Source organism: Corythoichthys intestinalis, chromosome 15 (genome assembly GCF_030265065.1).
Source record: "Corythoichthys intestinalis isolate RoL2023-P3 chromosome 15, ASM3026506v1, whole genome shotgun sequence".
Classification (NCBI taxonomy): Eukaryota; Metazoa; Chordata; class Actinopteri; order Syngnathiformes; family Syngnathidae; genus Corythoichthys; species Corythoichthys intestinalis.
In genome coordinates, this window is record NC_080409.1 from 50,252,609 (window position 1) to 50,277,555 (window position 24,947).

Here is a 24,947-nt window from a genome sequence, read left to right on the forward strand (position 1 = left end):
GGCAGCTGGCGCCATTTTGTAACTTTTTAACCATTAACTTTTATAACCATTTTATAACGGACATTACGTCATTTTTGGTCGGCATCGGCAACAACATAAACCACACATTTCAAAAGATGGATGATAGACTCTCTTCCTCAGCTCTACAATCCAATAGCAATTTAATTTCGTTATGTTTTCAGTTTAATTTAGCCATTTCCAGTTTGCCATGTTGATAATTGTTATGTTTGTTTACCGCTTTTTGTCTTACTGCAAAGAAAGAGAAAATGACGATTGACCTGCCATGATATTTACGTCATCACCTTCGTACCGTGATCCGGGAATTACACGCCTGTTTTCACACATTCCACGTAAGTCTCGGACATTATACTAGAACCTGACCTGGTAAATGTTTGCATAATCTCCGTTTGAGTCGACCCCGGAAATTGCTTTCACAAATAAGGCGGGATTTAAACGGTGTTCAGGTATGTGTGAAAGGGGCTAAAGTAAAACAAAACATGGTGCTAACAGCTAGAAATGTCCGGTCACGTCATTTTCAAAGTATCGGAATCGGCAAGAAAATATCAGCCATGCTTTTTTTTAATATATACTGTATATATATATATTTTTAAATTATTAAATTTACTAGGATCATGGAAGCCTCCACTTGGGGAAAATATATACATACAGTATATCCTGTATATACATAATATAATAAAAATATACAGTACTGTGCAAAAGTTTTAGGCAGGTGTCCTGCCCAAAACTTTTGCACAGTACTGTATTTTTTTAAAATTAAATTGTTTTCTAATTGTATTTAACGTTACAGACATAATATGTTACACTCATCCAGAGTCTTTAGTTTAGGCTTAAGGTAGAGATATCAAATTTATCCCGATAACGGCGGTAATAAGTTTTTTAAAAAATTTATCACGTTAGAATATTTAACGCAATTAATGGATGCGTTGCACGACCCACTCACGTATTGTCGCGCTCAATCTGTAATGGCGCCATTTTACCTGTACAGAGGGATAAAAGGCAGCGTAAAATGAGTAGAGTGAATTTTGGCAGCCTTTGGAGCCTTTTTTTTAAATTGGTTAAAGCCTTACAATCCCTCTCTCTACAATTAGAAATATCATTGGCAGCATTGTGGGGAAACAAGGTAGCAATTGATCTTTTTCTTGACGCCTAATTTTATTTCCCAACGCAGAGAAGATATATCAATTGGTAGCACTACGCACAGTCATGGTTCCACTTCCCATCATGCATTGGGGCATGGCTACAGTATCATTTACTGAAAGCTCAACAAATACACTAGATGTCAATATTTAGTCACAATATACAAAGTCACAAGTCTTTCTATCCGTGGATCCCTCTCACAGAAAGAATGTTAATAATGTAAATTCCATCTTGAGGATTTAGTGTCATAATAAACAAATACAGTACTTATGTACTGTATGTTGAATGTATATATTTGTCCGAGTTTTATTCATTTTTTTCATAATGCATTGCCAACATGTATATGATAGGGAAAAATTATCGGGAATGATTGGAATTGAATCGGGAGCAAAAAAAAAAAAAAGCAATCCGATCGGGAAATATCGGGATCGGCAGATACTCAAACTAAAACGATCGGGATCGGATCGGGAGCAAAAAAACATGATCGGAACAACCCTACTAACAGCATTTCTTCAGCCTCTTACATAGCTGTTCAATAGAGTTTAGATCTGTTCAGATTATCTTCCAATTTGTTCTTTCTCATTCTTTTTTGCTGCATGTTTTGGCTCTTCTTATTGTTCGCATGATCTCGCTTTCTAATACTGGGCAGCATATTTTGCTACAGAATACCTTAATAGATTGCACAGCGTAAAAACACCCTGTACCAGATACAGCGAAGCAACCCCAGATGAACATAACAGAGCCTCCTACATTTTTCACAGAAGATTATATTCTTTTCATTCCTTTGTAAACATCAAACTAGAGTAACTTGCCCAAAGGTTCTGTTCTTCTCTCAGCCCAAAGGCTCTTTTCCCAGAGGCCCTGCAGCTTGTTATGATACTTTTGTTTCCAATGACTCTTCAAAGATTATTTTTGAGTGATTCCTTTGTTGCTGTGTGTTAATAGTACATTTCTTCTACAAAGAAAACATTGTGAAATATCATTTTTACATCTTTTACATAGTTTTGATTCCAAATCCTTATTGATACCTACACAGGTAGTCCCCAGGTTATGACGTACCCGACATCTGCGAATTCGCCTTTACGACGCGCGTCTCGTTCGCCAACTCTCAACATTGATGGCAAGTACAGCATATTATTTGTCATTTAATTTTGTTATTTATTAGGTCTAAGTAATCCAAATTGTTGATCTCTACAGTAATTACTATGCATAGCTTGTATTTTATTATACTGCAGTATACAGTGCCCTCCATAATTACTGGCACCCCTGAAAAAGATGTTTTTTTTAAAATTCAAATAATATGGGACCTTAATGGAAAAAAAAGGGAAAAACCCAACCTTCAATACAAGTGCATTCATTCAGTGGGGAAAAAATCCCACATAAAGAAAAAATATTTGACATCAAATAATGTGTGTCACAATTATTAGCACCCCTGGTGTTAATACTTTGTACAACCCCCTTTTGCCAACAAAACAAGGTCTGGGGACTGAGATGGCCATGGGAGGAGCTTGATTTTGTGTCTGGTGAACCATTTCTGTGTAGATTTGGCCATATGTTTAGGGTCATTGTCTTGCTGAACGACCCAGTGACGACCCATCTTCAGCTTTCGGGCAACAGATTTTGATTTAAAATGTCCTGGTATTTCAAAGCATTCATGATGCCATGCACCCTAACAAGGTTCCCAGGGCCTTTGGAAGCGAAACAGCCCCACGGCATCACTGACCCACCCCCATACTTCACAGTGGGTATGAGGTGCTTTTCAGCATGCGCATCTTTCGTGGCACGCCAGACCCACTTAAGAGTGTTTGTTACCAAAAAGCTCAATCTTGGTCTCACACAAAATTACACACGGTCCCAGGATTCAACTGGGACCGTGTGCTTTGGTCTGATGGGACCGAGATTGAGTTTTCGTTTGATTAAAATTTGTAACATTTTCAATCAAAAAATAAACTAGTAGCTTGCCATTGTTGATGTCAATAATTACACCATGCTCACTCATGGTGTAACACATAAAATCCGTTAGACCCAAGCGGCAGCAGAGGGCGCCTAACACCAAAAAACAAGTAACAAGCGAACATTAAACTGTGCTGTCATTTTAATCCGTTTGAGCGGGGCATATGTGTTAATTGCGTCAAATATTTTAAGGTGATTAATTTAAAAAATTAATTACTGCCCGTTAACGCGATAATTTTGACAGCCCTAAAAAAAAAAAAACAACTTTTTTTTTTAAAAATAATACCATTGTTTAAAAAAAAAAAAAAAAATCAAACATCGTAAGCAATTACTCACAATGTTATTCATCACTTGCGTATTCTTTTCACCAAATACTTTTATACTTGTACTTGAGTACATTTTGGGATCACTACTTGTGTAATATTATGTTGAAGTAACGCGACTGTTACTTGAGTAAAGGTTTTGGCTACTCTACCCACCTCCCAGTTTATGCTATACACGGAATATACGAAATGAAACGATAACCTGTTAGAAAGAGGTTATTTTCATAATTTTTTCAAGGTGAAAATTGAAATCTAAACAAATTGAGCCCAAACAAACTGCACGGTGGCAGCGCCATGAATTAGCAAGGTGGCTTGCATCTACATACCAGACAGAAAACTTCTTTCTCAAAGGAGAGGCCGACAGGCCGCCAGCCGTTGGTGCTTTTTTGGAGTCCGTTCTTGGGCTGCTTGGCAAGCGCCTGCCCTCTGGCACCGGCAGAGCCAAGCTTCTGCTTCTTTTCCTTTTTGAGTGGGAACACAAGCGAGCTGACGCTGCTCGCGTTGCGGACGCCGGACCGGGACCCGCTGGGAGGCTTGGCGCTCTGCGGACACTCCTTGGCCACCTGCAGCGGGGGCTGCGGTTGGCTGGGGTCGGACAGAGGCGTCTGAACGGGGGGCACCGATTGGCCGGCTGGAGGCACTGTGGGAACGGGGCAGCCAGTGAGGATTCTTGGGCTCGGACAGACGGGGATGGAGGACAGGCTGTGGTGGTCATTGAGGGTTGATGAGTAGTCATCTGAGGGAGGAACAGAAAAGGAAATGAGACTGAAAAACATTGCTGACACACACGCACAATCTAATGGGACACAATATGAAAAAAAAAAAAAAAAAATGCATCGAGTAAAATAATGCATTATTAATGCATACATTTGAACTCATCGGCTGTTATGACAATGCAATGACAGTAAATGAGTTAACTGATGTGCAGCGTCATACCTTGACATTGCTATAGGGCTGCAGCTATCGAATATTTTAGAAATCGACTGAAAATCCTATTAATCGAGTCATCGGATAAAACATTTTTTAGGTAAAGAGCAATTATAAATATACATGACAAAAAAATACATTTTATCTAATATTGAACCATTTTCAGTCAATCAATGTATTTATTTTCGATGGACATTGTTGAAAACAGCCAACAATTGCCTCTCAGATGTGACTAGAATAAAAAAAAAAAGACCAATTCACTGCTTTCACTCCAAAAACTTTTAGATCTTATAAAAAATATATATATTTCTTACCTAAAAATGCCATTACGCTTGATAACACACATCACTTAAAAGTTAAAGTGTTTTTCCCACGTTTTTCAATTGAATTTCCATTTGTGCCAAGCCATTTTTAAGTTCTAGTTAAGTTTTAAGTTAGTCTAAACTGTAAGTCCTGATAGGATTTTGAGTTTTTGCAGTGTTCAAAATAAATGTATTGTAACATATCAGGTTATAATATGGCGGGGATATTTGCATGCGTTCCTGAATGCACCGCGTGACGTGCGGGGGTGAGGGAGGTGCAGGAGAGCGAGAGACGTGCCTTCCTGTTGTTGTTCCACAAGTTCCCAAAAAGGAAATAATTGCAACCTAACGAAGCGGGTGACTCTTTGTCAACGTTACAGTATGATACCTGCTGTATTGGAGCACATTAGGGGCCCGTGCTACTTGGTGTTTTTTATCCAGCAATGACTACTGAGCTAAAATTGACAGTTAGCTTTATCATATTTTCATTTTACACCCTCATCACTCTACAGTGCTATGTTTCACAGATTAAATAAAGCCTGTATGTAAGACACGTTAGCCACGCATCGACAGTGGTCTTAATAAAAACCTAGCCCTCCGCAAGGCTAACGTTACGTACGTGAGCGAGTGACAGTAACGTTAATCTTATTAGCGCTGAGAAGTGTACTGCTTTAAGATGGCGGCTATTTACTGACACCGCTGACTCTGTCATTTCGCATCTAGTTCAACATACATGTGATATCTATGAGACGCATCAGATGCTACCTGCTACCACCGCATCATGCGGGCTAGTTTTTAGCAACGACGGCGTAGTTTGTAGCGGCTGTCGGCTGCAGAAAAGTTTTTTAAATATTTTTTTTATTGCTTCTTCCTCTACGCACGTGACATTAGCGCACTGTCCCGCATTAAAAGTAGTCCGGGCAAAACGTGATGCTTAGAGCTGGCAAAATTAAACGATTCCTCGAGGTGAATAAAATTACTCGGATCAATTTTTAAACTCGAGTTACTCGAGTTGCTCGAGTATTCGTTTCAGCTCAACATTGCTAAAGTCAATTCAAACAATACTGTTAGATCCCATTCTGACTACTGCTGCTCAAGCTCATCATTGTAAAAGTGAACCATATGTCGTGGCTCATGATATTTCACACATAATAGTGAGTGAAAAAAAATGAATTTCCCATAAAAGTAAGGCAAAAACAAAAACATTCACGAGGGGCGTCACTAGGTATTAAGAACAGGAGGGGCTTAACCCCACAGGATGTAAGTGAACGTAGCGTACAAACACAAAACTTCACAAACAGCGAACAAAGACTGATCATTTACATAAAAACAATTGAAGGACTTGAATTTCCGCTCTGAGACCCCCAATTTGGCCAACTTTCAAAATTGTTCGATATGCATGTGTGATACATCATTGGAAAGCTCTGGGGGAGGAAAATTTTTGACCAGGACGACAGACATCTTAAAAAAAAAAAAATGTTTAAACAGCGAAACCCTATCTGGAGGTGAGGGCATGAAATGGCATAATTAAAGACACCATGACTTTAACGAGATATTATCGCATACTTACCTCTTTTCGATCCAAAAACCCCATGTAGCATGCATCACCGACTGTCAAGACACAGCTGTGAATGGCCACAGCCGGAATTTTGGAGGATTTTATGGGTGAAACATGGTAGGGTTGTTCCGATCATGTTTTTTTGCTTCCGATCCAATCCCAATCGTTTTAGTTTGAGTATCTGCCGATCCCGATATTTCCCGATCCGATTGCTTTTTTTTTGCTCCCGATTCAATTCCAATCATTCCCGATAATTTTTCCCGATCATATACATTTTGGCAATGCATTAAGAAAAAAATGAATAAAACTCGGACGAATATATACATTCAACATACAGTACATAAGTACTGTATTTGTTTATTATGACAATAAATCCTCAAGATGCATTTACATTATTAACATTGTTTCTGTGAGAGGGATCCACGGATAGAAAGAGTAGTAATTCTTAAAGGATAAATGTGACTTTGTATATTGTGACTAAATATTGCCATCTAGTGTATTTGTTGAGCGTTCAGTAAATGATACTGTAGCCATTTAACTGTTCTGCCCAAATGCATGATGGGAAGTGCAACCATGACTGTGCGTAGTGGTACCAATTGATATATCTTCTCTGCGTCGGGAAATAACATAGGGTGTTAAGAAAAAGATCAATTACTACCTTGCTTCCCCACATTGCTTCCCACGATATTTCTAATCATCGGGAGAGGGATTGTAAGGTTTTAACCAATTAAAAATAGGCTCCAAAGGCTGCCAAAATTCACTCTACTCATTTTACGCTGCCTTTTAGCTCTATATATAGGTAAAACGGCGCCATTACAGATTGAGCGCGACAATGCGTGAGTGGGTCGTGCAGTGCATGCGTTAATTGCGTTAAATATTTTAGCGTGATAAATTTTTTAAAGAATTAATTACTGCCATTAACGAGATAAATTTGATAACCCTACCTTAAGCCTAAAACTAAAGACTCTGGATGAGTGTAACATATTATGTCTGTAACGTTAAATACAATTAGAAAACGATTTAATTAAAAAAAAAAAAAAATATATATATATATATATATATATATATATATTAAAAAAAGGCATGTCCGATATTTTTTTGCTGATTCCGATACTTTGAAAATGACGTGATCGGACCCCTCTAAAACATGGTAATATGACAAGGGTCGCGATGCAGAAATCGCAGACATCAAGGAGTGGTCGAGATTTTCATTTTCATAAATTTACCGTTTTAAAAGTTTTTTTTTTTTTTTTTACTTTGTTTGGATCGATTATTTATCATCTAAAATATTGGGGAAAATGCGACAGTAACGGAAAAAAATACAAATAAGCGATAGTTATGAGGTAGATACAGTATCTGATTTTTTTTACAGACACCATTTTTTCATTGTGACGTCATTTGTTTAAAAGTTTAAAATATGCGAGTGAATAATTTTTTAAAGTCGTTTTTTTTAACGAAATATAAGATAACAGTTAATGATTCTAAGCTAAAAATGACAGACATTTTGAATTAAAAAAATATAATGAATTACCTTCCTTTTACGGCTGGTTGAAACAAAAGCCGTTGCGCTACGTCTGTAAACGGGGGTTTCCAGGGTAAAACGAACAAATTAAAAATAGTTCGGGGATTTAATGTGCCATGAATCTGCAATGGCAGCATATAGACATATTGTTCTGTCAAACATAACAGTTGTTTTGGCTTAAAATACAGCAGTTTCTTATTAAGAGGAGTGCAAGAGCAGAAACTGCTTTTTCAGTCTTGTCTGTGTTTTGCACCATATATATAATAAACAAATATTATAAAGAAATCGGATATTTACAACTCAGAAGCTATATATACTGTATATGCTATAATTTCGAGAATTTAGACAAGTTTAAGGTGAAGAAGGTCCTAAATGATTGGTTCACAAAATAGTTGTCGATTAATGGATTAGTTGTTGCACCTCTAATCATAGTTATTATACAGTACTTTTTCTTTGGGAGATTTTTTCAATTGCCATTTTTGCATTTTACAATTCGGAACATGCCCAGGTTAACAAGTAGCTTCCGTCGTGATATACCATTGATAGAGTGGCGTAAATAATGAAGAGTGTCAGTGCCTCATTCCCTCCAGTGTGCAGCTGTAAACCACAGAGTGTGCATGTGAGTGAGTGTTTTCACTCTGATGCAAAATAATATCAGAACAGAGATCTGCTGACACTGTTACTTAAAGTAGTGACAAGCAGGCTTTTTCATTCACTGCTGTGTGTCTCGGATTGAAATGCTGACTTGATTTGTCTTGCTCTTATGAAACTCTTTGGCAGCCATTGACTGTGAAAGGCGTCCAATTCATTTTGACCTAGCGGCTAATGTTCCAAAATGAATTGGATGTCTATTGCTGTAAATGGCTGTGAATAAGCTAACGTAATTGTCGGACTATAGGGCATACCTGACTATGAGCCGCCACCCACCAAATTTGACACGAAAAGGGCATTTGTTCATAGATAAGCCGCAGTGGACTGCAAGCCGCAGCTGTCCTCACTGTATTATGGGATATTTACACCAAAAAATATTAACCGGTAACAATGTATTTGACAGTAGCATCAAAAGACTGCCATAAGTTCAAATGAGCCACCATAAAGCTTTGAACCAATTGGCTGCAAAGCCTCATTGCTTCAAGAAGCTTCATTTGGCCATCAATACTCCCTTGGGGGCGACCGTCTGCTGCCAACGGCTGTCAACACTGTTGTCGCCCAACATGCCTCCGAGCATGCATTGCAGTGCTACAGATGTAAATAACAATCAAAAGTCATGTTCTGTGCTAATTATTTCTTCAGTTACTGTTCCAGTTGTTTCATTAATTGCTAGTTATGGTATTTGGTAACACTTTATTTGACAGTTGCGCAATATGACTGTAATTAGACAATCATAATTATGACATGACACTGCCATGAGCATTAATGAATGTTCATGACTGATGTCATTTAGTGTCATAAGGCAAATTATTTCACTTTTGAATGGATGTGAAGATCCGAGATGAACATAAATGGAGTTAGTGACATAATTCATAATGTCATTAATGCCCATGACAGTGTCATGTCATATTTCATAATGTCATTAACTCATTTGCTCCCCAAAACGTATAAAGACGTTCTATTTTTAATTGTTTCAGTGTCCCAAAGACGTATTTATACGTCTTCAACATTTTTTTTTTTCCCCAAAAGAGACATCTTTAGGTTCTGATGCAACTTTGCTCCAAAGCACAATGCTCAAAATGCATTTTGAAGCAATAAAACTGGCCACTGGAGGGCAGTATCGCATTTGGTAAGAACTCATATCGGACCATGAAAGGAAATGAATGAAGAGAAATAGTCAGGAAACGGAAGTTGGAAGAAGTAAGAAAAATGTGGAGAACAATGTAAAACACAAGGCACATGCCCCACACAAGTTCCCTAGGTGAATTCTGTTATGAGGTAGTGGTCATTACAAAATAAAGATTAAAAAAAAAAATCTATCTTGATGAGACAGGCAGTGATGAGGGAAAAATTTACCCCGTCTGCCAATACAGCCGCAGCCACAACAGCGTCATCTCTCAGTTCAATAGTTTAAGTATGTGTAAATAAATTCTTACTTTGCTAGCAAAAGCTTTATTTGTCTTGTTGTTTATGTTATTTTGTGGAAGGAAAACATTATTCAGTTATTTGGGATGTCACGAAAGCAAAAAAATAGCTTTGTTAAAGTCAATGTTTGAAATGTATGCTTTTACAAAAAGCTCGTTATCTCTGTTTTTTCATCAGAAATTGGAAAATTGCTCAAACTAAGCTATTTTCTAATGTTGATTTCTAAAGAATGGAAAAAGATATGAACTAACTAGAGAGTCTAATCTTTCTTTTTGGTGGGTTCCATATTTATATAGCAATAGAACAGAACTTTCTGTGGGCCTTGCAAAATCAGTCAAAATCCAGTTAAACGGCCGGGAGCGTAGGGGGTTGGTCCGGTGAAAATGGCTGGGAGTGAATGAGTTCATGCCCATGATAGTGTCATGTCATAATTATGACGATCTTATGGCAGTCTTATGACGCCGTTGTCTGAGAAAGTGCTACCTCTTAACCCAAAATAAATCAACAAGTAAGCGGCACTGGACTATAAGACGCAGAATTCAAAATGAGGGGGAAAAAAGTAGCTGCTTATAGTCTGAAAATTACGGTATTTAAAGTGACATTACACTGCCTGGGCATTTGGATTACAGCTAATCTGTCAATTAAATACAACACAATTGTCAACATGTGCTTAACTAAACTTTCAGTAATCCTATTATTCTAACACTAATCTAAAAATGTGCATAGTTGCTGTGTACTTATTAAAGAGTTATATAAAGACAAAAATATTAAATCCCTTATTTCTTAAATACAAATACTTGGGTCTTTGGATTTCCTGTCCACCACCGAGTTCCAAATGAAACAATCGAGCAAATCTTTTCGTATTCGCGTGATTTTGAAAACATTTTTACTAGGAATCTGTTCTGAACTTCACTAATAATCGCCCCCACATGAATGCTGCATTCGAGGAAGGTGGGAAGTTGGACTTATCCCACTCAGACTGTACCAGTTGTGACCTTAAAGCGTTCCAAGCGAATGCAAACACAAAAGATGGCTGACGCGACAAGTTCTTTTTTATTTTAGCCATCAAAAGACATGACCTCCCTCCAGCAGACCTGCCTTTTCGTAAGCGATCAAATAGTGGAGGAAAAACGACGGCTGAGCCTTGCTGTTAGTCAATATAAAAACATACATACAGTGGTATGAGAAAGTATCTGAACCTTGGGGAATTTCTCACATTTCTGCATGAAATCACCATCAAATGTGAACTGATCTTTGTCAAAATCACACAGATGAAAAGACAGTGTCTGCTTTCACTAAAACTACCCAAACATTTAGAGGTTTTCATATTGTAATGAGGATAGCAAGCAAACACTGACAAGGGAAAAAAATTAAGTAAGTGAACCCTCTGCCTAAGGAGACTTAAAACAATTTTTTACCAAACACTTTAAGTTTGGTGTGTGTGCCCAACCACTGATGAGTGGTTTAAAGCTGCCCGTCCACTATAAAACACACACCTGGTAAGAAATGTCTTTATGAGAAGCATTATCGGAAGTGCATAATGGCTCGATCAAAAGAGCTGTCTAAAGACCTGCGATCAGGGATTGTTGATTTGTATAAAGTTGAGAAAAGATACAAAACCATCTCTAAAAGTCTGGATGTTCATCAATCGACAGTCAGAGAAGTTGTCTACAAACGGAGAGAGTTTGGCACTGTTGCTTCTCTCCCAAGGAGTGGCCGTCCACCAAAGATGACGCCAAGAGTTCAGCGCAGAATACAAAAAAAAAAAAAAAGAACCCTCGACTGTCTGCTAAAGACTTACAGAAATCACCGGCACAGTCCAATATCTCTGTGCACACATCAACTATATGTAAAACTATGGCCAAGAATGGTGTTCATGGCAGGACTCCACGGAGGAAGCCACTGCTGTCTAAAAAAAAAAAACCTTGTTGCTAGTTTAATGTTCGCAAAAAGCCACTTGGACACTCCAAAGAAGTGTTGGCAAAATATTTTGTAGACTGATGAAACCAAAGTTGAATTGTTTGGGAGTAACACACAACATCATGTGTGGAGGAAAAATGGAACAGCTTACCAACATCAACACCTCATCCCCACCGTGAAGCATGGTGGAGGGAGCATTATGATTTGGGGCTGTTTTGCTTCCTCTGGGCCTGGACAACTTGCAATCATTATTGGAAGGATGAATTCAAAAGTTAATCATGACGTTTTGCAGGAAAACCTGAGGCTGTCTGTCAGACAGTTGAAGCTGAAAAGAGGATGGATGCTGCAACAAGACAATGATCCAAAACACAGAAGTAAATCAACTTCAGAATGATTTCAGAAGAACAAAATACACGTTCTGGAGTGGTCAAGTCAAAGTCCAGACTTGAACCCCATTGAGATGCTGTGGCGTGACCTAAAGACAGACATACATGCCAGACATCTCAGGAATCTGACTGAGCTACTGCAGTTTTGTTGAGAAGGATGGGTAACACTTTATAATAACTACCCGTTTTACTAGTTAATAGATCATTAGTAAACTGTTGATAAAGGCTTTCTTGTTGATTTGTCAAGTATTTGTTAACAGTTTGTTAAGCATTTACAGGGTGTTCCAATATGGTTGACCCCTTTCTAAATGCCCATGCTAGTTGATGGATCTTAATAAAACTATATAAACTTTATGTTGAAGGTCATAAGTTTTATTGGTTAAATATACAAAGAAAAGTACAAATATTTGTTGGTTCAATGGCAGATTTTCATAAATGTGCAACATGGGCGCTGCCTGCAAAATGCCTTATCAAAATGCCTTTTCTTTTGAAGTGAATGGCATTTCTTAACCTGAAAAGATAGAAATGCCAAACGTTACACAAAAACTTGAAACGTTTCTACACAAACTGTGTTTCAGGTTAAGAACACCCTGTAAATGCTTAACAAACTGTTAACAAATACTTGACTAATCAACAATAAATCATTTATCAACAGTTTACTAATGATCTATTAACTAGTAAAACGGATAGTTATTATAAAGCGTTACCGAAGAATGGGCCAAGTAAGTCCTAATGGATGTGCCAGACTGATCTGCAGCTACAGGAAGCGTCTGGTTGAAGTTATTGCTGCCAAACGGGGGGTGGGGGGCACAGAATATTAAATGTGATGGTTCAATTACTTATTTTCCCCCTTCTGTCATTGTTTAGATACTATCCTCATTAAAATATGAAAACATATAAATGTTTGGGTGGTTTTAATTAAAGCCGACACTGTTTTTTCATCTGAGTGATTTTGACAAAGGTCAGATAACATTTGATGGTGATTTTATGCAGAAATGTGAGAAATTCCAAAAGGTTCAGATACTTTTTTCATACCACTGTAAATTCTTTAAGGTAATTCACTGTATGAGAAAAAATGTATTGCATCTAAAAAAAAAAAAAACTTAATTTAGCTTCATTATTGTGTAATATACGGAGCCCCTAAAGGGACATCGACAACTAAAATAAATTTAAGCAATCTGGTGCGCACAAGAAACTATCTGGTAAATATTAGCATTAAGCTAGTGGACTTTTACTGTGCAAGTTAGCCAACTGCAACAATAAAACAATTGGCTGACTTGCTCAGCAAAGGTCCGCTAGCTTAAATGCTACATAATACTAATGTTTACAAAAATCAGCTAACTTGCTTAGCAAAGTCTGCTGGCTAAAATGCTATATAATGCTAATATTGGAATAATTGGCTAACTCCGGGGACTACCTGTAATTCAGTTTTCTGTAAATGCCACAAAATGGCGCTAAATCACTGCTTTGCTTATAGACACCTGCCCCCATAAAGTACTGTATGTGGCTCCGTAAATAAAGAACCCAAACCACTATTTTTGCAGTGTCAGCCTTTTACTATTTTTTTTTTCAAGATTGTCCCAAACAATTAAGATGGAACATGCAGACAAGCAATTAGAATAAGGATGGACAGCCAGAATAGCTGTTAGTCAGCACTGTAGAGGATTAACTCAACTAGTTTTTTTTAAGCAGTGCTTTTCTTCCCTTAAAGACAGCTTGTTCTACAATAGCTTGACACACTGAGACTATCAAGTGCCACCTGAGATGATTGGAATTGATCGGCCCTTGTGGCTCTTTTTTATTTGTATTGGCACAGTCTGGGAAGATTCCTCCAATTCAATATTTAAGCTCCTATTACAGTGCCCTAGAAAATAACAAGTTTGGCATTTTCTAATAGTAGTATGACTCATTGATACTTGCAAAGATGAAGGCAGTGTATTGTTCTTTCCTGTTTTTTATCCCCCAAGTAGGTTTTAGTACCTTTTGAAAAAAGTAATACAGTAGAACCTACAGCAGTTGTACAAGTTGGAGAATGGCCAAGACTTACAGGAAAAATCTGCCAGTAAAGTTCTGGGTTTCAACCAGTGTTGTTTTTTGCAGCCATTTTAATTTTCTTCTAAGTCTTAGGGACGATAATACTTATTAGTCTTAGTCATATTTTAGCAAGGGCGTAGGTTTGGTCTCAACATTGGTAGGGACGCTATAACAGCATAACCTGCACATACACTTTTTGCTGGGGACGGAACATTACTAAGACCAAACAGATTGGTTACATTTCTCAAATATAGGTGGGTTCCTACGTAAAAATGAAAAAAAGTTACAATAAAATTATTTTCATGGGAGAAAGTCATTTTTTAAAATGCTTGCTTCAGATAAAGGAAATTTACAGTGGTTGTGTTTTTGAGTTTTTTTGGGGGGGGGGGGGTTAAAAGGTTGGGTTAACGTTAACAGTGGAAATAGTACAGGAAGACACGTCACTAAACAGCTCACTACTTGAGTTTTGCAGGTTAGCAAGTTCACACGGTTTAATGTTATGCTAACTCTGATGCAGGTCGGACTTTCAGTTGCAAAATTAGTGGTGTGTTCCCCACTTTCACAACATTGACGTCTTTTTACATTACTTAAAGTGGTTGCTGCTGGCCGAAAAAACCTTCTAATATGCCTCCTCTTCAAAGGGGGCAGAGGAGGCGGCATGTCGACATGTATTTCTGTCGGGATTGTGTGAATGTAGGGGTTCTAGTCATCAGCCAATCAAACGTGCGTTTGAAGGGGGGGAAAAATGGACCAAGTGAAAAGGGGTACAATTAAATCTGAACATAATGTAGGGTCAATTCTATCCTTACAATTTATGGGAAGACAATCTAAATTACCTATATAACTGAACTCATTATATACTGCAAATAAAGTTGCTTAAAAGTTGGTGGGGACAATTTGAGCATCCCTAAAAGTTGGTGGTGTTATGTCTAGGGCTGTCCCAAACGACTAATTTTCTCCCGATTAGTCAGCCGACTATTTTTACGATTAGTCGACTAATCTAATAATTAATTTTTTATTTATTTATTTTTTAAAACTAATTTAGCAATGAAATTTTTGTTGACGCTTATCAATTAAAAAAAAAAACATATTGGAACACTCAAATCATTTATTAAAGTACAAATAAACACGTAAATAACAATAATAAATCACAAATAAACAATGAGTTCAAATGCTGATAGAATTAACTAGTGTAGCATCCCGATTGAAAAGATGGTCTCTTAAACTGATGGTTTACAACTTTTATTCCATCCTTGATGTAAACACACCGTAAGAGCTACGGCGCACAGAAATAAAGCAACACAATTAGAAATTAACAAAAACTTTTCACCTTTTTCCTTTTAAACCTTATTTATATATCAATGAATTGCCTATATGAATTGCCTTTACCTTATTTATTACCTTATCATTGACAATCTCTCCCTTGAGTGCAATCACTGTATATACTGTATATATTTATGACCTTTTAACCTTATATAATTTTCTATACATAAAATAAACCATAACATGAAATAAACCTTTCAATTAGCATTAAGAACAATACTAATAGCACTTATAGGCCCATTGTCAATGAAACATTATTATTTAGTAAGGCGACAGCACCCTCTGGTGTACAAAAAATGAAAGCAAAAAAAAAAAAAAAACTTACAAACTGCGTGAAGGCGCTTGAGGTGTTTATTCACGGCCGACGTGCAGCCTAAGCTTGGCACTGAAGAGACAGGACAGAAGAGTGTACTCTCCTTTGTTTCTTTGAAATAAGTCAATGTTTTGGCCACTCTGGTGCGCTTTTTTTTGGCTTTGTGCCGCTTTCCCTGCTTGCAAACAGAGCATCCGACATTCTAACTTTCCACGCATATATTTTTTTAACCCTTCATTAACCGTCGACGGCATGTTGTGCTCGTCGACGGATTTACGTCATCGATGACGTCGACTACGTCGACTAGTCGGGACAGCTCTAGTTATGTCCCTACCGTACCTATGCAAACCTACGCCCTTGTATTTTAGTCATCTCAAAATATGTGTCTTCGTCTAGTTTTTGTTGACGAAAACCCAGGACTAATTTTGTCTAGTTTTAGTCCACGTTTACTAAAAATGTTTTCGTCTGCAAAATTTTACTACACAAATAAATAAATGAATAAAGGTTTCCAACTATTTCGAATGAACATTGACAGACGAGCACATATTGTAGCATTTACAAGGACAATGCCAGCTTAGTGATAATACCGTATTGGCACGAATATAAGACGGTGCTTTGCATTGAAATAAGACTGAAAAAGTGGGGGTTGTCTTATATACGCGGTCTAGACATTATACCCATTCACGACGCTAGATGGCGCCAGATATCATTGAAGCGATGTTCTGTCATGACAGATCTCAGCTACTCTGCATTATTTTATTGCAATGTTTTTCCTTATTCAGATTTGTTTCAAGACTACAGTTACAGTTAGACTTCACTTTGATTGTTAATGCAGTTATTGCACTTTTGTTGTTTTATCACAATAGATTGTTTTTTTTTACATTTCAACAACCAGAAGCCATTCATTTACGAATGTGATTGCACTTTAGTTTACATAATGTTCAGATATTAAAATTTCAATGAGGCAAAATATCATGCTTTTACCCCCAAATATATTGTTATAATCATTTGTTTCAGAGATGTAATGTAATTATTTTCTGTATAGAAATTAATTTGGTGTTCAAAAAGTCTTTTTTCAAACTTGAGTCTTGAAAAAGAGGTGGTCGTCTCATAATCAGGGTCGTTTTATATTCGAGCCAATACGGTACTACCTCTAGCAAAAAGTATGGACTCACCAGTCTCGGACGAGCACTCACTCAGACATTTTATTATGTAGACCAAACTCAGATAAAAAGCTTGAAAAAATAATGAATTAGTTGAAAAGTGCAACTCCTTGGCATTCAGAACACTAAAAGAAATGAATAAAACACATTGTGGTGGTCAGTAAATGTTATCTAGAGCAGGGAAATAAATATAGGATCGCTCCATTCTAAAGTAAAAAATATGGAATCACTCCATTTTGAGTAGAAAATACAGACACACCCAGTCAATTTCCTTTCCTTAATTGGGCCCTGCCTCAGATTAGATCTGCTCGTTAGTCAGCAGTTAAAAACAGTGAAGTTATCACACCTTGGAGGGCTGCTGGACCAAGTGGATTCACAAGAATCATGGCTCCAACGAGAGAGATGTCTCTTGAGACCAAGGAGAGGACTAGCAAACTTCTTAAAGAAGGTAACGCTACACGTACGGTTGACAAATATGTGGGCTGTTCACAGTCAGCTGCATCAAAAATCTGGACGAAGTACAAACAGCATGGCAAGGTTGTTAAAGTTAAGCATACTGGTAGACATCCAAACGTCATGACATACAACTAAAGGCCATATGTCTTGAAAACAAGATGTACAACAAGTCAAATGAAGAAGAAATGGGAGGAAGCTGGAGTCAAAGTATGTGACAGAACTGTGCAAAATCACCTAAAGGAAATGGGATTTTCATACAGGAAAGCTCAAAGGAAACCATCATTGAAACTTTAACGGAAAAGAACAAGACTGCAATTGGCTAAGGCGAGGCAATCATGGTCTGTGAATGACTGGATGAAGGTTATTTTCAGTGATGAGTCAAGAATCTGCATCTGACAAGGTGATGCTGCTGGAACTTTTGTTTGGTGCCGTTCCAGTGAGATTTACAAAGATGACTGCCAGAAGAAAACATCAGTCCTTGATGATATGGTGCTGCATGTCAGGCAAAGGCACTGGTGAGATGGCTGTGGTTAAATCTTCAATGAATGCACAAGTTTACATTGAAATTTTAGACAGCTTTCTTATCCCTTCAATTGAAAATATGTTTGGGGATAATGAAATAATTTTCCAAGATGACAATGCATCATGCCACAGAGCTAAAACTCATAAAGCATTCCTTGGAGAAAGACTCATCCAGTTAATGTCATGGCCTGCAAATAGCCCAGACCTCAACCCTATTGAAAACCTGTGGTAAAAATTGAAAAAAAAAAAAAAAAGGTCCACAGCAAAGCTCCAACCTGCAAGGATGATCTGGCAACTGCACTCAAAGAGAGTTGGCACCAAATTGATGAAGAATACTCATCAAGTCCATGCCTCAGAGACTGCAAATACTAGAGAGCAAAGCAATGGTAAATTCATACTAAATGAAGCAGAACATGTTAATTTATACTGAATTAATATTTTCCAAACTGGGTTTTCACACTTCTTAAAATGCAATTTAGTGCTGCCAGTTGGGACACTTTGGATGAGGGGATTCAGTCATAAAGGCAGCAACAAATATCTCCAGAGGGACTATGCGCTAATGCATTACTTGTCCTTATCTACACTTCCCCTCAAACTTGATGTTTATTTTGCCCCGATACAACCAATCAGTTCCGTTTCAGATCGTGACAACAAATAAAGATATTTTGGGTGGTTTTTTAACTGCTGTGTGTAAAATGATCATGTTTTTTTTTTTTCATTCTCTTTTGTGTTTTTCCATTGTAAACAAAATAAATGAAGATATTACTACCAAAGCAATTTGTAATTGCAATCATTTTCTGGGAGAAATTGAGCATTAGCTGACAGAATTGCAGGGGTGCCAATACGTTTGGCCAGCACTGTAATTAAACGGAATACTCAAAGCGGCATAATTATATTCGAAGCTTTTTTTCCTAATGGAATTATTTGTGTTAATCGATTATTAGTTGCAGCAATTGCTGTGTGTACTCACTAGCCGTGCAACGGTTTGCGGTTCAAAACCGAACCGTACGGTTCGCCCTGTACGGTTCAATACGCCTTTATGAACCGCGCCTTTTTGGTTTTGCAATTACAGTAATTTATTCCGAACGCTTGTGGAATGAATTGGTCAAACTCTGTGTGCCTGTGTGTGACGTGAAGCGCAGCTGTGGAGAAATTCCCGCCCCGCGAGTAAAGCACCTGTGTAATAGGAGCCGAGTAACGCCCTCTCTCGCTTACGAGCGAGGTGAAAGTGAAACAAGAAAGAAAACAAAAAAAGTTATGGAGAGCAGAGGAGTCGACAGACCGAATTTTGAGGAAGCACCGTCTTCTTTCAAATCTGCGGTGTGGCAACATTTCGGTTTCCCCGTGGACGACAATGCAGACGGGGAGAAAATATTGGGGAAAAAAAAATAAAACAATTTGCAAGCATTGCTCAGCGCTTGTTCCCGATGGTAACGGCAACACTTCTAACATGACTCGGCACCTCAGCCGGGATCACCCACAGACATCGCTTTCTCAGAGCAGGACAACCCCGAAGATGACACCAGTGAAAACACACGGGTCTATAGAAGAGGTGTTCCAAAAGCCTTACAATATCAGGTCAGAAAAACACAAGAAAATAACCCACGCAGTGGGTATGTGCATTGCAAAAGACATGCAACCATATTCCGTGGTTGAAGATGCGGGCTTCGTTTATTTAATTGCAACGCTTGACCCGCGTTATATTGTTCCCTCGCGGACATATTTCGCCAACAACATAATCCCCGCCATTTATGAAATGGCACGCAAAGCCATCGAAGATGATTTCGCGAAAGCACATAGTTTCGCCCTGACCGCTGATAGTTGGACGTCCCGTGCTACAGAGTCCCAACTGTGACGGTCCACTATAATTCATACCTGTCAGGTTGTACGGTCTCGTCGTAATTTGTACAAGTGAGCACTGATTTTTAAATTTGTACGCCGTACGTTACGTTCAAAATATGCACGTTTTTCGTGCATTGCGTTTTTTTTTTTCATCCGTTCGGATTTGGTCACCGTTTCTGCAAGGAGCCAATGTTCGTTAATACTTGAATGACGCGAGAAAAGTCAGACACGGAGAGGGAAGAGTGTTTGTTGAGACGCTGTAGCAAACGCGATGCTAGGCTACGCCTGACTTTAGCCGACATCATACAATCTACGCCTAGATATCTCATGCATATAGAACTACATGCGAAATGACAATCGGTAGCGTTAGTAAACAGCCGCCATTTTAGAGCAGTAAACTTCTCAGAAAGGCTCTGTTGTAGTAAACCTTCCGAGCGAACCTAAGCAACTTTTTATCCAAAATACTCCTAAATCGGCAAAATCTTGACTTGAGTCAATCTTTAAAGGATGAAACAGTTTTAAAATTTTCACATGTCGAAAGTAGACAGAAGGGAACTAAGGCAAAAACGGGAGCAATTTTATCACATTTAACGGTTGATTCACAACATTAAATGACCTCCAAACATAGCAAAGGTTACGATGTTTTTGGGTTTGTTTGTTGTTGTTTTTTTTTAAATGAAAAAAAAAACATGAAATGTATCACCAGTTACTTTGCCAAGTAACTTTTTTACTACTGTGTGTGTATTTCAGTAGTCAGTCACTAAACTTGCCAAAGAGCTAAGAGGCATTTTAACAGTCGAAATGTTTTGTGTTATTTCATTTTTTAAAAGCAAAATAAAGGCAGTTAAAAAACAAAAACAAAAAAACACATAAAAAAACGCAAACTGAACCGAAACCGTGATCCCAAAACCGAGGTTCAAACCGAACCGTGGGCTAACTGAACCGTTGCACCCCTAGTACTCACCTCTGTTGATGCCACGGGTGCATTTGGTGCAACCTCCTCTGGCAATGGCCGGAATCACATTGCTGTACGTGGAATAGCCGTTGATCCGGCAAGGTTCTCCGTAGCACGCCTCCACAGAAGTGCAGCAGTAGACTGGATGGGAAATCCCTGAGGGCTGAGGGACAGACTTGGGCAGCAACGTGGGTCTCTTGCTACTCTTTGGACAAAGAGCGAGGGGCGTCACGGAGGACGGCGAGGTGTCCGGATGGCTGAAGTGGACGCAGTAGCTGGGGAAGCAGGTGTACGTGTGCGGCGTGATGGTAATGGCTGCCGGGTGGTGGAGGTGATGATGGTGATGGTGGTGGTGATGGTGGTGGAACACCTCGGAGAGCGGGCCTTCCTCGTCGGGCTCCTTGACGGCCTTGTCCTTGAGGAAGAGGGCTAGTCTGTGACAGTATTCCACACATCTCTCCTGGCTACAGCAGTAGCAGGACGTCACGTCCGTCTCCTCCTGCTCTTCTTTGATTGTTTTTAAGGAAAATCCGAGGGTGCAGCCACAGTGGAGAGGATTTTTCAAACAATTCTGTCCACCGGACTTCCACTCGGGATCCAAAGCTTCCGTTTTACAAAGACTACAGAATCTCTGGGCCGGAGAACTCGGATCCTCTTTACCCTGTTTAATGTGCTTTAGCTGCTCATTGTGTTTTGGATTTGTTCTTCTTTTGGTCTGCGGTGATGCTCCACTTAAAGGCTTACCACTAATCTCAACCTGAGTTAAAGCTTTAGCTTTACTTTCACTGGCGGGCTTGGACTCCTGCTTCTTTTGCCGCTTGCTTCCATAGAGGGAACCGGTGAGTTTGAGCAGGGTCGCAGCGGTGAGGCCCGCCTGTCGCCGAGGGGTCGGGGCAAACAAAGCCAACCAGTCGACTTCCGCCGTGGATCGCTTCTTTTTTTGACGACTTTCCTTCAGATCTGCGTTCCCTTGCCGAAGAGCCTTTTTGGCTTTATGAGGTCCGCTTTCACCTTTACGCGGCGCTTCATTCGAGGACTGCTCTTTCTTAATCAGATTAGACGTCAAGGGATAGGCCCTGTAGAGCAGCAGGCTGTTGACGGCCTCCGCGTTGAGAGAAGCCATTCTTCTCCTGCGAGGCTCAGGAGCAAGCGAGGTGTCGGATTTGCTAGTTTTTGGTTCCAGTGCTTGTTGACAAGCGGATTTCTTTAACTTTTTATGAGATTTTACCAGAGTTTTGGTCCTGCTTTGAGCACGTAGCGCTTTCTTACTGGATGTAACACTTGACCGCTTGCGGGCATCGTTTTTCTCCTCCAAACGAGTGAGCAGGACACAACAATCCAGCGCGTCTCGAACTTTACCCGCCAAGGCCTTTTTCCGGAATATATGCGATTCTTTCTTCTTCTGTTTCTTTCTCCGTAGTTCTTTGTCTTTTCTTGGCCCGCCTGCCATTTCTTTGCCTCGCTTCCCATTTTTCGCCGGCTGGTGTTGCTGAGCTTTCGCCATGGTCTCGTCCGCCTCTCGCCTTCATCAATGGGTTGCTGCGACGGCACTCGGAGCTCAGAGAAGCCCGTCGACAGCAATCATCTCGGATCGTGGACTGCGGCCGCACACACGCTCTGGAGAGAGACAGAAGGAGTCGCTTACAGATTATACCCATAAGCGTATTTTAAGGGGGGGCAGGCCCCCCCTGGTGGCCTGAAAGTGTCATTGCATGTAATTGATGTTCCTATTTATCTAAAAGTTGTAAAGTAATAAAACTGCAACAAAAATGAATGAAATTAACAAAAAAACAAAATTTTTATGATGGGTCAAAATTATTATTAGACGGTCATTTACTTTGCATATAATTAAAAAAAAAAAAAATATATATATATATACAGGGTCCCCCCAGGATTGATAAATCTAAATTCAAGACTTTTAAGACCTTTTTTAATGCCATTTCAACTGAAAATTAATACTTTTCTCGCACCCATTATTTAGATAATATTGAATCATATTAAAAAAATTAATGTGTTTGACAAAAATAATGCACATTTACTGAAGATACAATTAAAACACATTTGAATATAAGGTCTTTCAGATTTTTTTCCCCCAGGATAAAATGGATTTTACACTATTTTTGTAAAGCAACTTCAGAAATTACATTTGCAATACAAAAGGTTTCCCTTTTAAGAGGACCTAGTCAAGGTGGTAGGTTGGTGATTGTCAAGTTGGTCACCTAAACTGTAAAGTGCTTGGGAAAATCTTGCAATTGGCAGTGAAAGTTTAAAAAACAGCCACTAAATGACAGTAGTTTACCATTAATTACCACAAAATAAAAAAGCTACACATGCCCATTTCCCTTGGCAATTGTTTTTTTCTAATCACATTACAAGAAGTATACAAAACACATGTTTATCCTTTGTTAGCTATTGAAGACATTTCTTTTAATCAGATAGAGAAAATCCATACTCTTATTCAATCAAGAAAAACATTTAAATATACTAGGTGTTTTACTATCACCTACATTATAATTTGCCTATCACCATGCCACGTTATTCAGATCAACGTTACCCCGCACTCGTTTAGAGCTGTCCCGACTAGTCGACGTAGTCGACGTCATCGATGACGTAAATCCGTCGACGAGCACAACATGCCGTTGACGGTAAATGAAGGGTTAAAAAAATATATGCGTGGAAAGTTAGAATGTCGGATGCTCTGTTTGCAAGCAGGGAAAGCGGCACAAAGCCAAAAAAAGCGCACCAGAGTGTCCAAAACATTGCCTTATTTCAAAGAAACAAAGGAGAGTACACTCTTCTGTCCTGTCTCTTCAGTGCCAAGCTTAGCTGCACGTCGGCCGTGAATAAACACCTCAAGCGCCTTCACGCAGTTTATAAGTTTTTGTTTTTTTTTTCTTTCATTTTTTTGTACACCAGAGGGTGCTGTCGCCTTACTAAATAATAATGTTTCAGTGACAATGGGCCTATAAGTGCTATTAGTATTGTTCTTAATGCTAATTGAAAGGTTTATTTCATGTTATGGTTTATTTTATGGTATATAAAATTATATAAGGTTAAAAGGTCATAAATATATACAGTGATTGCACTCAAGGGAGAGATTGTCAATGATAAGGTAATAAGGTAAAGGCAATTCATATAGGCAATTCATTGATATATAAATAAGGTTTAAAAGGAAAAATGTGAAAAGTTTTTGTTAATTTCTAATTGTGTTGCTTTATTTGTGTGCGCCGTAGCTCTTACGGTGTGTTTACATCAAGGATGGAATAAAAGTTGTAAACCATCAGTTTAAGAGACCATCTTTTCAATCGGGATGCTACACTAGTTAATTCTATCAGCATTTGAACTCATTGTTTATTTGTGATTTATTATTGTTGTTTACGTGTTTATTTGTACTTTAATAAATGATTTGAGTGTTCCAATATGTTTTTTTTAATTGATAAGCGTCAACAAAAATTTCATTGCTAAATTAGTTAAAAAAATAAAAAAAATATTATTAGATTAGTCGACTAATCGTAAAAATAGTCGGCTGACTAATCGGGAGAAAATTAGTCGTTTGGGACAGCCCTACACTCGTTCCATTTATAGTGTCAACCGTGTTGTGTATCTGAGGGTGATGGTGGATCTACGACTCCGGTTTATCCATGCTAAGGCTAGTGCACCTGCCAATACCCCATTGAACATGGCTAACTCTTGAGTTAAAACTACGAAATTCACATTTATTCGAAAGGCAAACCGTGCAGAAATACATTATTGCATCTAACACATTTTAATTGGAGAAATTGGCAACTTACTTTGAAATGTTAAGCAAGTCCACTGCCTTCGCATGACCCATAAACTGCGACCCAAAGTATCTAGATGCGACTTGGTCGCCGATCCAATACCTCACATGCTGGTCCAACTGTTTGGACTTGGTTGTCTCGTTGAGGCTTTCGTCGAACATAACAACTAAGGCATCTGAGCAGTTCCTTACGTTAGCACATAGTACTGTTCGATTGCCTGCTGTTGTGATGTTGATGCTAACGATGCTAACAGTGCGCACGCACGAGGTGCATTATGATTTGTAGTGCAGTGCATCGTAAAAATTCTACGCGTCATCTTCGTTATGGATTTAAAAAAAAAAAAAAAAAAACTTCGTCACGGATATAATTTAGGTTGCACTGGGATGTTCTTCAAAATTAAATCCACGGTGAAAAAAATTCCAGACTTACGACAGC

The 24,947-nt window shown here is 38.6% G+C and overlaps 1 protein-coding gene across 2 annotated transcripts in view; it reads right to left on the reverse strand.

Annotated features, from left to right (window-relative positions):
- The window catches only part of bahd1 (bromo adjacent homology domain containing 1), a 124,115-nt gene that overhangs the window by 18,162 nt on the left and 81,006 nt on the right, over positions 1-24,947 (reverse strand). For both annotated transcript variants that reach the window (XM_057858896.1, XM_057858897.1), the window contains exons 2-3: positions 20,743-22,350; positions 3,761-4,170 (exon numbers count right to left, since the gene is read on the reverse strand). In XM_057858896.1, coding sequence (XP_057714879.1) covers positions 3,761-4,170; positions 20,743-22,237 — 1,905 coding nt within the window. In that variant the 5' untranslated portion in view covers positions 22,238-22,350. The remainder of the gene's footprint in view (positions 1-3,760; positions 4,171-20,742; positions 22,351-24,947) is intronic.